Source organism: Bos javanicus, chromosome 8, assembly GCF_032452875.1.
Source record: "Bos javanicus breed banteng chromosome 8, ARS-OSU_banteng_1.0, whole genome shotgun sequence".
Lineage (NCBI taxonomy): Eukaryota > Metazoa > Chordata > Mammalia > Artiodactyla > Bovidae > Bos > Bos javanicus.
Genome location: NC_083875.1, coordinates 58,377,438 through 58,391,380, shown reverse-complemented (window position 1 = coordinate 58,391,380; position 13,943 = coordinate 58,377,438). Strand labels below are relative to the sequence as shown.

General features: G+C 40.8%; 1 protein-coding gene across 2 annotated transcripts; it reads right to left on the bottom strand.

Annotated features, from left to right (window-relative positions):
- Positions 1-352: 352 nt before the first annotated feature.
- On the bottom strand, positions 353-8,943 carry LOC133252740 (spermatogenesis-associated protein 31D3-like). 2 transcript variants are annotated; one of them, XM_061425618.1, is made up of 4 exons: positions 8,253-8,943; positions 5,727-5,772; positions 5,078-5,138; positions 353-4,795 (listed from the first exon to the last, which is right to left on the bottom strand). In XM_061425618.1, the coding sequence occupies exons 1-4, from the start codon at positions 8,391-8,393 to the stop codon at positions 463-465; spliced, it is 4,581 nt and encodes a 1,526-aa protein (XP_061281602.1). In that variant the 5' UTR covers positions 8,394-8,943; the 3' UTR covers positions 353-462. The 2 variants fall into 2 exon arrangements, with proteins under 2 accessions (XP_061281602.1, XP_061281603.1); XM_061425619.1 differs by having other exon boundaries at positions 353-4,634.
- Positions 8,944-13,943: the final 5,000 nt, after the last annotated feature.

Below are 13,943 nucleotides of genomic sequence, written 5' to 3'. Positions count from 1 at the left end.
ACCCTATAGCTGTATATGGCTCAGGATAGTTTGAGAGCAGATGAAAAGATAGTTTAAGCCAAGTTCTAGACTTTAAGATATCTTCTCACTTTTCAAAAGCCTGAAAATTTCTAGAGTAAATTTTTGTACTTTTTAATAAAAAATAATTAAGTTTTTTAGGTAGAGGATATCAGAGCAGGATCAAATAAAGGACTCCAGGATAAAACTGAGAAGACCACTGTCAGGCTCCCCGCAAGGAAGCCTCTTAGACACCGAGAGGAAATCAGAATGAACTGAACTACTCCTTCCATTTCCCACATAAAAGTACCAGGATAACTAAAACCCATGCACCCAGTGCAGTACACAGAGAGCATTAGTGTTTCTCTATTAGAACATTTATTGAGGAGGATAAAAATTCTCGATTTACTAAAGGAAGGTTGTTTTCATCTGAGAATGTCTTATCATGAAAACTGCAAGGTTTTCTCAGTGACTGAATGAGTCGTTTGGAGAAATTTCTTGTCCCTCAAAATGCTGGAGAAGTGATTTCTGTTTGAATAGAAGAGTTAGATCTCTGAACACAGTGTCTTCTTCAGGAGTGAGGGGGGCTGGAGGGATCTGGCATTCTTGACGCACACAGGTGGGGCTTGGATGGCTTACCAGCTCCCTGGAGGGCAGGGAAGAGGGTTGATTCTGACATAATACCTGATCCTCAAAGGCCACATCTTTTGGGGGATGTCTGACCCCATCTCTGTTCTGTCTGACACTTGTAAGACAACTCTGATCAGCATAAACAGCTTCTTGGTTTGAGGACTTGGGACTTACCCATTCCTCTTGCTGTAAGTCAGGGAGAGCACCATAGTTGGAGGGATGTCCCTTACCAGGCATTACCTGGGTCTGCAGTTCCTTCTTGCGCTGACTTAATTCCAAGGCCTCAGATTCAAACCTACATGCCAGCTTCTCTTCTAGGATCTTCCCAATGGCTCTCATGAGCTCGTGAGCTTCAAGGGGCCCATGACTCACAAAGAGAGCTGCACTTTCAGTTGAGTCTTGGTGCTGTGCAAAGGTTGACATGAATTTGGCTTTTTGCTGGGGACTTTCCTGGTCTTTTGTTTTTCTCATGAAATCAATCCACTGAAAAAATCGCCTCATCTTTTTTCTGAAGAAACTTTCAGGAGGAAGCTGCTCATTCTGTGACAGAGATGAGGAAGTGTCCTTTAATTCTCTTTCCTCAACAAGGTGGCACTTCTTTCTGCCTGTAGACATCCCTGCTCCTGAATTTTCACTTCTGTATTCTCCTGCTTTGGAACCCAAAGGCTTTCTCTCTGCAGCAGGTGGGAAGTTATTATCCTGGCACTTCAATAGTACATGCTTAGAGGGATCCTGCCTCTGCTCCATGCTGGTCCCACTGTCCTCCGAGTGGATGTTTGGCACCTGGGAAGCTGCCATGTCCCCAGTGGAGATACTCTGGGCAAGAGTCTGTGAAGACTTGGAAGGCAACCTACTTGAAGTCGGGGTCATGTCTGTGGGACAGTGGTCAGCCTGGCTATGCTCCTTATTTTTGAATTTTAACTTTAACTCAGTAAGGATCTGTTTTTGAAAGTCTGATATATCAGAATCTTGGGGAACAGATATTTTTGGTGGGGGACATTGAGTGGTCAGGGTAGTTTCTGCTTTAATCATTTTGACCTTTGTCATTTGGGAGCTTCTCAATTTGCTGGTTGGCAAGATGTTACAGGATTGTGATTCAAGAGCATGAAGCTCCTTGGCCCTGAATATCTCCCTGGACACACTGAACATTGTGGAATGTTGTGAATTTTTCCTCGCTATCTTTCGGCCCTGAATCATTTCTACTCTATCACTGAAGTTCATGGTCTCATTACTTGGCTCAGGTCTATACCCACCTTGCCTTATGGGCACCACTGGGCTGCGTCTGTCATCCAGTAGAGTCTCATTTTGACTTACTTTGTCTTTGTTTCTGTGTGTGACGGGCTGAAAAGTCTGTCTGCCACACTCAATTGTCTGAATGTCCCCTGCAAGCTTTTGGTAGGTATCAGAGTATGATGGTTGTGGGGCCCTCTGTCCTTCTTGGCCCACAGATGAGATAACAGGGAGAGGATGATCCAGCATGGGGGTTGAATTTGTGGTTCTCACCTTATTTCCCTGAGAAGTTTTAGATCTTTCTTCAAGAGGCTTGGAAAGCTCATCTTTGGAGTCTACCCCAGAAATATGGGTGGTTGAGGAGGGAAAGTCAAATTGAGGAAGAGGCCATATTTTGGCTTCTCTCAACATATAGAATTTTATGGATTCAAGAACCTTGAGGGGTAGGCCCCATCTCTGAGTCACACGAAACCTTAAAATATGGGCTTCTAGCACCTTTAGGGTATTGTGATCAAGAAAAGAAAGCTCTGGAGTGCTAATCTGGTGGCATACTTTACCTACAATTGTGTTTTTTGAATGTGGGTCTTCCACATTGGTTTGGGAGCTTGCAGAAGGAAGCAAAGTATTGTCGTCAGCCAGCCATGAACGACACACACTTGTAGGAATCCTACCCACACTAATCTGCCAAGACTTTGTGCTCACATGTAATCTAAGAATGTTTTTTATTTGATTCCGATCTATGTCCTTTCTTGAGACATTTAGTAATTCATTCCTTGAGTGATTCCTTGAGTGACACACACGGTTAGTTTTTGTCCCCAAGGCAGCCCTCAGACCCTGCACTAGGTAGCATTCTGAGCTATCTTGTGGGCTGTCTTCTGGGCTCTTCTCAAGGATATAGCCAAGATTCTTCCTCATGTCATCCCTTAGCTGAAACTTTGTTGAGACCCTCTCATGGAAATTTCCTGGGAGACCCAATTCAGTCTTCTCTATATTGTTGCTACCCTGGCCCTGAAGCTCAGAAAGTTGTAACTGAACATGCCTGCCTCTCTGCTGAGGTACTTCTGCTAATTTGCATTGAGGCCCCATCAGTGCTAGAGACTCTAGATTCCTACAGGCTTGGAGGTACCAGCGTGGAATTAGCCTCCGTGGAACGTGGAGCTGCAGTTTCTCCTGGGGTTCACTGGTGATATGAAAATGGCCAGGAAGGATAGAGACTGGTACATAGGTATGGGATGGCTGGTTGACCAATGGGAGGTTATGAGCTTGAGAACAAGTGGCTTGAGATTTTGGGGACACAGGAACTAAACCCCACAAACTTTCCTGTTGCTTCTGTAACACATGCCACTCCAGATGTTGATTTTCAGTTGCAGTATGAAAGTCCGACTCATTCTGGAATCTGTGGAAAGACACTCCACAGTCCCTAATTTGGGATGGAGAAGAGGATGATAGGATTGGGAGTCGGGCTTGAAGGTGGGCCTGGGGCTGGAACTGAGTGAAAGGTAGAGACTGGGATTGTGGCTTAGTTTGAGGCAAGGATTGTGGTGGATATACATGGGGAAGGAGATGGGGACGGGAATGAAGAAGTGGTGGAGATTCTTGATCCCGCATTTTGACTGCAGGAGCATTACAGATTCCATTGAATAAGACAAAGTGGGACTCTAGAGGGGAACTACTACTAGAAACCAGAAGAGTAGCCACTAGGGATTCACTGTGCAAAGAGGGAAGACCCCAGAAGAGCTGGCTATATTTCTGCTGCAAGTTTCCTCCCAAAGTCTTGACATATAAGAGCCGCTGACAAATGTGAAGCTTCTCTGGTTTGCTTTCACTGTTCCAGCCACTTTGGGGGGCTGTAGTGTTCTGCACATCAAGAGACTGCAACAAATTCCCTGAAGATGTCCGTTGGTATTCTGACCGCATTTGTTTTGAAAATGGACCCTCTTCCTTTTCTTTCTTCTCTAAACTCGGGAAAGCCATTCTGTTTTTTATTTGTCTCTCCAAGAGTCCACGGATGTTAAAGCCAGAGAAAGAATGGCTATTGGCCTCCTTGTGCTTTGTAACAGAGTCTCCCCAGAGATAAGTGTCTTGTGGATGGAGGGAAACATGCTCTCGCTGAAAATCAGAGTGTGGTAATGCTGGGAGGAGCACGTTCATGGCCTGAGCTTGCCACAAAGAGAAGTCTGAAATTGATAGACTTGAATGCTCAGTGCCTCTGATTGTTGAAACACAAGTGGACAACTCACTAGGGCTATCTGGAGATGACTTCTCCAGAACAGGCTTCAGTAAAGTGGAAATTGATTTAGGTTGAGTCACAGATAAAGTGCAGTCTGATGGTGGTGAAACAAATGGGGTTGGTGGTGCATGAGGACAAGCAAAAGAATCAGTGGGATTCATCGTCTGGGACAAATCTGATAAGGGGTTGATATCTTGGGAAAGGGTGGGGTCAAGAGAGGAAATGGTATCCAGAAACCATGTGGCCTCTGCTGGGACAACAGGGTCTGCTGTCTGAGTGTCATGTGGTAGGAGAAGGGGGAAAGCAATGGTTTGGGGTGGGGAATAATCCACTGGGAATTCAGAATCCAAGGAAGAAAAAGGCTCTGAGGCCAGAGAGTGGCCCATTGGTGAGGGTGAAAAAAAGTCAGTTAAGGGGGTCATTGGGCTAGGGGAGAGAATAGAGGAGGGCGGTGAGGAAGGCTCCGGCAGAGAGGCTGGAGGTAGGTTTCCTGGAGGGACTGCTGAGAAGACCGGGGACAAAGTACACGATGACTCAGTCACAGGAGCTGTGGAAGCCAAAGGAGACACAGAGGAAGTAGCATCTTCCAGGGCCTCCAGGAACAGCAGCCGATTGACCTCAGCAGTTGCGTTATTACACACCTCACAGAAGGGGTCTGGACATAAGAGTTGACGAAAGCAGGTGGTATCATCATGCTGGCCCAGGGGGCTGCAGGAGATAGGAAGTACAAAACTACAGCCAGGACCAGGAAAAAACATGAGGCCCTGGTACCTCTGGCAAAAGTATGGCTGCCCAATGTATACTATCTTTTCACATTCTTCGACTTCTTCAATCTCACAATGTATCTTTTAATCCCTCTTGCCAAGGCTTTCACATTCTGAATCTGAGGATATTCCCTCCCATGTCAATCCCAGGCTTCACTGAGGTCCTAGAAATTCAAAGACTCCACTAAAAAAGTGGGATACAGGAAAGAAGGTAATGTTTAGTCACCTTTGCAGAAGATAAAGCTCCTTCCTTGCCTCCTCTGCTTCGCTCTGGCAAGTTCTCCAACCTGGGAAACCAGGAGAGTGATGAAGGTAGGAACAAAGAGAACTTATAGGAGACTAAGTAGAATGTCCTTTAGTGGTACCCTTGGTGGATTGGAGAGTCTCAAGAACTAGAATATAAGATCACATGGTCAGTGATAATAATAGCAAGGCTCAAATATATATGTTGCCTTATCATTCACAAAGGGCTTTCATATGTATTCTCCCATGTGATATTCAGAACCGCCCTTTGAGGAAAAAGTCAATGGTTATTGACCTCAAAGAGGAATCTGATCATCCAGGAAGTCAGAGGACTTATACAAAGTCAGGACACAGAAGTTCTGACTCTTGACATCTCATATGGCCACCTGTGGGGAAACACCCATTGCCCAGGTCCATCATGGTTTCAAGCCCAGCCATGAGAAAAACAGGGAATCCGAGAAGTGTCTCAGGCTTGGACTGCCTCCCCGTGAGCCTCTCCCCAGATACCTCTGGTTTCTGAGAGAAACAGTATCTAGCCACTGACATCATCAGAGGTCTCGGACCTGGGATCTCATGGAAAAGGCAGGAAGGGTCACCCTTGGAGAGATCCGGTGAAACATGCAGAGCCTTACCTTTCAGTGTGCCACCTTTCCTTCTCCTCCTGGTTCTGCCCTGACGCTGAGAACAAAAACAAAAGAATGAAGCCCTGGGGCTCATTTCTCTCAGTCCTCTCTAGAAAACTCATATATTCATTATACATGAATAATATGACTCTAATTAATAGACTTTTATGTTCTTTTTATCAATTTTAAAGGTTTAAAATGTTTTTAACTTTTTCTTCTTAAAAAAATAAGTGATTTTGAATGTATAGCAATAGAAACTTTCCAAATTGAAATGCAAAGAGAAAAAAATTTAATATTTAAACCCAGAATATCCAAGAATTGAGACAGTTTCAAAATGTGTAGTATATCAATACATGCAACAGAAATATTAAAATGAGAAGAAAGAACAGAAGAAACATTTGAAGAAGTAACAGCCCAAGATTTTCCAAAATTAATGATAGACTAACCATAGATTATGGAAGCTCAGAGAACACCAAGCAGCATAAATACTAAGAAAGTCTAAACCTGGACATATTTTATTAAAGCTGTAGGAACCTGAAAGATAAAATCTTGAAAGAAAACAGAAGAAAATAATGCTGTACCTCTAGAGGAACAAGGATGAGAATTATGGGCTTCTCATCATAAATCAGAGCTTCCCTGATAGCTCAGTTGGTAAAGAATCCACCTGCAGTGCAGGAGACCCTGGTTTGATTCCTGGGTCTTAAAGATCTGCTGGAGAAAGAATAGGCTACCCACTCCAGTATTCTTGGGCTTTCCTTGTGGCTCTGCTGGTAAAGAATCACTTGCAATGCAGGAGACCTGGATTTGATCCCTGGGTTAGGAAGATCCCCTGGAGAAAGGAAAGGCTACCCACTCCAGTATTCTCCCTGGAGAATTCCATGGACTGTATAGTCCATGGGTTGCAAAGAATTGGACATTGGACACAAAAAGTTGACTGAGTGACTTTCACTTTCACTTTTGATCATAAACCATGCAAGCAAAAAGAAAATTGACTGAAATATTAAAGTGTTGAAAGAAAAAAATCACTCCAGAACTTTTTATCTAGTGAAATTATCCTTCAAAAGTAAAGGAGAAATAAAAACTGTCTCAAGACAAACGAAAACTGAGTCAGCAACATCAGATCTTCCCTGGAATAAATGTTAAAAAAAGTTCTATAGGAAGAAGGAAAACAACATCTCAAGTCTTCATAAAGGAAGAGAGGAAAAGGAATCAATGATGGTAAAAGAAAAAAAACACTTTCATTTTTCTTATTCTCAATTGACTTAATGATACTACTAATAATGTATTGAGTGATCATAGTATATGGATAGGTGAAATAAATGACATCAGTGTTACAAGGGATAGGAGGGAGGAATTGGGAATTCTGTTATAACAGAACCTGTACTACTTATGAAGTGGTATAGTGTTTATATGAAAGTAGATTTGAGTTGTCAGTGTATTAGTTGTCAGTACATTAGTTGTTAATGTATTGAATATATTGCAAATTCTATGGCATAGAATACTTGATATGCTAAGAGAAGAGAGAGAGGGAATCCTATAAAGTACTTGTTTGAAACCAGAAAAGGCACAAAAAGAGGGGAAGAAGAAAAGAATACTTACAATAAATACTAAACAGTTACAGACATGATGGATATTAATCCAACCATATAGAAAATTGCTAAATGTAAGTGGTCTAAATACATTCAATTAAAAGCTAGATTGTCAGTGGATAAAATAAGATCCAATTTTGTGTTGCCTACCAAACACCCACTTTAAAAATAAAGATACTGTACCATGCTAACACTGATGAAAGAAGCAGGAGGAGCTATATTAATTTCAGACAAAGCAGACTTCAGAACAAGGAGAGTTATGAGGGATAAAGAGGGACAGTACATAACAACAAAAGGGTCAGTTCTCTAAGAAGACAAAACAATCCTTAACATGTATATAGTCTAACAACAGACTGTCAAAATACGGGAAGCAAAAACTGGCCCAACTGTAAGGACAATTAGATGAATCTACTGTTATTTTTGGAGACTTCAACTCCCGTCTATCAGAAATGGACAGATTCAGCAGGCAGAAAATCAGTAATGGTAGAGTTGACCTAACCAGCACCATCAGTCAAATTGATCTAATTGACATTTATAGAATACTTCATCCAACAACAGAATACACATTCTTCTCAAGCACACATGGAACATTGACCAAAATAGACCACATTCTGGACCATGAAATGCATCTTAACAAATGCAAACTAGAAATCATACAAAATGTGTTTTTAGATGATAATAGAATTAAACTAGAAATCGTTTACAGATAGTTAGAAAGGCCAAAATGCCAAAATGTTTGAAGAGTAAACAGCATGCTACTAACAAATGGGTCAAGGAAGAAATCTCAGAAAAAAGAAAAATTTTTTAACTAAATGAAAATTAAAATACAACTTGTCAAAGTTTGTGAGATACAAAAGAAACAGTACCTGGAGGGAAACTGATAGCACTGAATGCATCCATTTGAAAAGAAAGATTTAATATCTTTGAGGGACTCTGGCTTACTGACCTGGTCGATGTCTCCCTGTTTCCAAAATATTGAGAAACTTGAGTTCCCCTTTAGGTAGCATAGTGACAGAAGAAGGAGCCCCACCCAACACACAAAGGCAAGAATGGGAAAACTTAGGAAGTTGAGCTGGAACTCAGCCATGGTGCAGTAAGTTTCTTCAGACAAAGATGATGATCCAAATCATCAGAAGTGCAATGGTGCCTCAGGCATCTGGGCATTTAAAGTGCACATTCTAGACTAGAGTTCTAGGCCCACATCACAGAGGTTTAGCTAAACACCAAAGGTTCTTGAGGGTGGGGGAGGGGACAACACAAGAAAGATAAAACCACAGTCCTTCCCCACCACCCAACCCAGCAGATCCATCCATCCCTCCAGGGCCCTTTAGATACTTCTGATCTACCTTTCCAACCACACATTCACATACCATATATTTACTTTAGTGAAAATTCCTATTTATTCCACCTGTTACCTAGATATTAACTGAGACCTTATTGCCTAATGGTCACCCTTTGGACCCCACATAATATATAAAACTCTGCTGTGCCAAGGGATTTACACCTCCAAGGTCTACTCTGCCTTCAACTACAGCTTCCCCTCATATATAATGTGTCTTTACCTGCATGGAGCCAGAGGCATAAATATATGTCACCCACTCCCCCGTATCTCCTCAAAAGAATTCACCAAAAAGCACAAGTGTGCAGAGTGGCCTATATTAATAAATAGGAAGCATGACAAAAAGAGAAACAAGGGCATGGCACGCTCATGACCCTATAGCAAAAAACTTAGAAATCTTGGGTAATTCTTTTTTTCCCAAAATCCCTCTTAAGCTATTCAGCCCCTTAAGGTTCTCAAACCTAGCCCCCTCCACCCATAGAGTGTCTCTTCCTGCTGCTCCCTCTTTCATCTGACAAATCCCTTCTTCTCCTCACAACATTAAAAATTTTTTTTTTATTTTACAGAACACAACCTGCAGGACCAAATACACTCTCATCTACTTTCTTTTCACTAAAATTTCTATTGGCATCTCCATACCTTTGTGGACATAACATCACTTTTGTTGATGCATGTACACAATGGTGTACAAGCATTTATTTCATCTCCCTATGCTAGTTATTAGTCATTTACTGGTTGTAGTCATTTACTAGTTGTACCCGTTATAGCTTCCTGAGATTATAAACTGCTGAAATTAACCCCTGTGTCATTTCCATACTTTGCTTGCCTGCATTCTCTCATTGAGTCTAATGAATCAGTCTTGACCCCAGATACCTAATTCTTTCCCTCCCCTCTGAGGAGGGTTTACCAGCAATGACAGCTCCTTCCTTCACCTGTCTTCTGCATCCACAGTGCCACCATTGTTTCTACCCAAAAGGAATATGCGCTTCAAGCCCACTCCATTGTCAATACCCACCTCCCTTGACCACAGGAGGTGTATTTATTTTAAAAAATCCCTCCACATATCTTTGTATCTCTGGTGTTATTTTGGGTTTTTTTTTTCTTTTTTTTTTTCCAGAGGAAGGCTGGTCCTGACTGTCCCTGAGGTCCCTAGGATTCCCAACTGTAAAAACATTCTCTAAAGTCTGAGCAAGATAAGTTCCACCAAAAGAAAAGAGGTTATAAAGATGACACATCAAATATATTCTTCAAAAAATGACCTTGTCATAAAAAAGGAAGACTAAAAAACACTAATCCAGATTAAAGGAGACTAAAGACACAAGACAACTAAATGCAATCTGTGATTTTACACTGAATCCTTTAATGAAGGTTTTGAAAAAAACAATTACAAAGGATATTACTCAGTAAATTGAAAAAAAATTGAATACGAATAGATGAGTTAAAAGTTTTATGCCATTGTTAAGTCATTGTTACATTTACTGAAAGGATAAATAATTGTACTATATGTAAGAGAATCTTTTTTTCTTAAATACACAATGAAATATTCAATGAGAAGGTGCATAATACATAAAGTATTTTCTCAAATATTCAGAAATATATGCATATTTTTCATATATGTCTATATGTGTGTATTCATATATAAACAGAAAGGAGAGGAAAGGAGGGAAAAAGACAGAAGCAGAGTCAAAGAGACAGAAAAGGGAGGGATTTAAATAGGTCAAAATGTTAGTAGGTAAGTCTGGATAAAGGGTACATGGTTTTACCATCCATGCAACTTTTCCACAAGTTTAATTATTTTCATATAAATACACTTAAAAAACAGAACATTGCTTGCTGTCCTGGATTTTACCTAACTGTTGAGATTTCTAGCTTTGATTCCTACAGCTACCACCACCACCATCTTCAGACCCCTGAAGTAAACAATGCCAGCGTAAAAGTTATCTCAGGCTCTGTCCCCAGCAAGACATCTGGGATCCTCTGCACATTTCAACAGGATTTTAGAAAATGTTGAAGAAGAGTACCACCCCCCACAAAAATTTTAATTATACCCAGTGCAGAACAAAAAAAAATGGACAACACATTTACAGCTTGGATCCGCTGATTTTTCTTATCTGGTGCCACCAGCTCATTCATCTTCCAGGATTTTGTGGTGTGATTTGGTTTGCCAACACTTTGCCTCTTCTGCTTGTCAGTTACCATTCTTTCGCCAGATTTCCATCTTCTAAAAATGTGTTGACATCTATTGCCATATCCTCTCTCCTTCTTGTCATCCTCAAGCACTTCTTTGGAATCCTTTGTTTCTACAGTTTATTGAAACACAGTTCACATACCATACAATTAGGGCTTCCCAGGTAGCTCAGCTGGTAATGAATCCGCCTCCAATGCAGGAGACCCCATTTCCATTCCTGAGTCAGGAAGTTCTCCTGGATAAGGGATAGACTACCCACTCTAGTATGCTTGGGCTTCTCTAGTGGCTCAGATGGTATAGAATCTGCCCACAGTGCGGGAGACCAGGATTCAATCCCTGGGTTGGGAATATTTCCTGGAGGAGGGCATGGCAACCCACTCCAGTATTCTTGCCTGAAGAATCCCCATGGACAGAGAAGCTTGGCAGGGCTACAGTCCATGGAGTCACAAAGAGTTGGACATGACTGAGCGACTAAGCACACACTACAGCACACCATACAGTTCACTCATTTAAAGTGTGTAATTCCATGATTTTTATTATACTCAGATATGTGCATTACTACAGTCAATTTTTAAAATATTTTCATGGCTTTAAAAAGAACCTCATAACCTTTAGCCTCATAATCCCCTTCCCCCATCTTGCAGCTGTAAGGAACCACTAATCTACGTTCTGTTCTGTCTTGGTTTCCCTAATTGGATATTTCATATGAATGGAGTCATATGTAGTCATTTTGTGACTGGCTTCTTTATTAGCATAATGTTTTCACAGTTCAGCCATGTTGAAACATGTATCAGTTTATGGCTTTTTATGCCAAAATAATATTAACTGCATAGATAGAATGTATTTGATTTACCTATTCATCAGTTGATGGACATTTGGGTTATTTCTACCATTAACTCTTATGAATACAATTGCTATAGACATTTGTTTACAGGTTTTTTGCGGACATATATTTTCATTTCTCTTGATTATATATTATACCTAGAAGTGGAATTGCTGGGTCACATGGTAACTCTGGGCTTCCCTGATGGCTCAGCTGGTAAAGAATCCACCTGCAATGTGGGGGACTTGGGTTTGATCCCTGGGTTAGGAAGATTTTCTGGAGAAGGGAAAGGCTACCCACTCCGGTATTCTGGCCTGGAGAATTCCATGGATTATATTGTCCATGGGGTCACAAAGAGTCTGATACAACTGAGCAATTTTCACTTTCACTTCTTTCATGGTAACTCTATGTTTAATATTCTGAGGCACTGCCAGACTGTTTTTCAAAACATTTGCACCAGTTTTCATTACCAGAAGCAGTGTATCAGGGTTCAAGTTTTTTTTTAATTCTCACTAACAGTTGTTTGAATCTGACTTTTTGATTATAGCCATTCCTGTGTGTGTGAAATGTTATCTCATAGCAACTTTGGTTTTCATTTCCCTGATGGCTAGTGATGTTGAGCCTCTTTTCATCTACTCTTTTAATGGCATTTGAGAAGATATTATAATAATAAGCAAGTGTATTTGATCTACTATGTTTAATCATAACACAGTAGCTCATTTTAACTGTGTGACAAGAAAAATATTTTCTTGTATATATTTAAAAGCACATGAACAGTATGATAAGCCAGAAAGATATGACATGAAAGATTAACACCCCAAGTCGGTAGGTGCCCAATATGCTACTAGAGAAGAGTGGAGAAATGACTCCAAAAAGAATGAAGAGACAGAGCCAAAGGAAAAACCCAGTTGTGCATGTGACTGGTGATAGAAGTAAAATCTGATACTGTAGAAAACAGTATTGCATAGGAACCTGGAATGTTAGGTCCATGAATCAAGGTAAATTGGAAGTGGTCAAATGAGATGGCAAGAGTGAACATCAACATTTTAGGAATCAATGAACTAAAATGGACTGGAATGGGTGAATTTAATTCAGATGACCATTATATCTACTACTGTAGGCAAGAATCCCTTAGAAGAAATGGAGTAGCCCTCATAGTCAACAAAAGAGTCCAAAATGCAGTACTTGGGAGCAGTCTCAAAAACAATAGAATGATCTCTGTTCATTTCCAAGTCAAACCATTCAGTATCACAGTAATCCAAGTCTATGCCCCAACCACTAATGCTGAAGAAGCTGAAGTTCAACGGTTATATGAATACCTACAAGACCTTCTAGAACTAACACCAAAAAGAAGATGTCCTTTTCATCATAGGAGACTGGAATGCAAAAGTAGGAAGTCAAGAGATACCTGGAGTAACTGCAAGTACGGCCTTGAAATACAAAATGAAGCAGGACAAAGGCTAACAGAATTTTGCCAAGAGAATGCACTGGTTGGTCATAGCAAACACCCTCTTCCAACAACACAAGAGAAGACTCTACACATGGACATCACCAGATGGTCAGTACCAAAATCAGGTTGATTATATTCTATGCAGCTGAAGATGGAGAAGCTCTATACAGTCAGCAAAAACAAAACCAGGAGCTGATCTTGAACTCAAATCATGAACTCCTTATTGCCAAATTCAGACTTAAATTGAAGAAATTAGGGAAAACCACTGGACCTTTCAGGTATGACCTAAATCAAATCATTTACGATTATACAGTGGAAGGGACAGACAGATTCAAGGGATTAGATCTAATAGAGTACCTGAAGAACTATGGATGGAGGTTTGTGACATTGTACAGGAGGCAGTGATCAAACCATCCCCAAGAAAAAGACATGCAAAAAGGCAAAATGGTTGTCTGAGAAGGCCTTACAGATAGCTGACAAGAGAAGCTAAAGGCAAAGGAGAAAAGGAAACATATACCCAATTGAATGAAAAGTTCCAAAAATAGCAAGGAGAGATAAGAAAGCATTCCTCAGTGATCAATGCAAAGAAATAGAGGGAAACAATAGAATGGGAAAGACTGGAAATCTCTTGAAGAAAATTGAGATACCAAGGGAATATTGTATGCAAAGATGGGCATAAAATAGGACGGAAATGGTATAGACCTAACAGAAGCAGAAGATATTAAGAAGAGGTGGCAAGCATACACAGAAGAACTATACAAAAAAGATCTTCATGACCCAGATAACCACGATGCTATGATCACTCACCTAGAGCCAGACATCCTGGAATGTGAATTT

Bases quoted from the DNA above. Each gene is read 5' to 3' on its own strand.
- LOC133252740 (XM_061425618.1), bottom strand. From the start codon at position 8,393: ATGGCTGAGTTCCAGCTCAACTTCCTAAGTTTTCCCATTCTTGCCTTT. The intron at 5,773-8,252 runs GTCAGTAAGCCA...TTTTGTTCTCAG, and splicing joins AACAGGGAGACATCGACCAG to CGTCAGGGCAGAACCAGGAG. The intron at 4,796-5,077 runs GTGACTAAACAT...TATCTCCTGCAG, and splicing joins GAGCTTTATCTTCTGCAAAG to CCCCCTGGGCCAGCATGATG.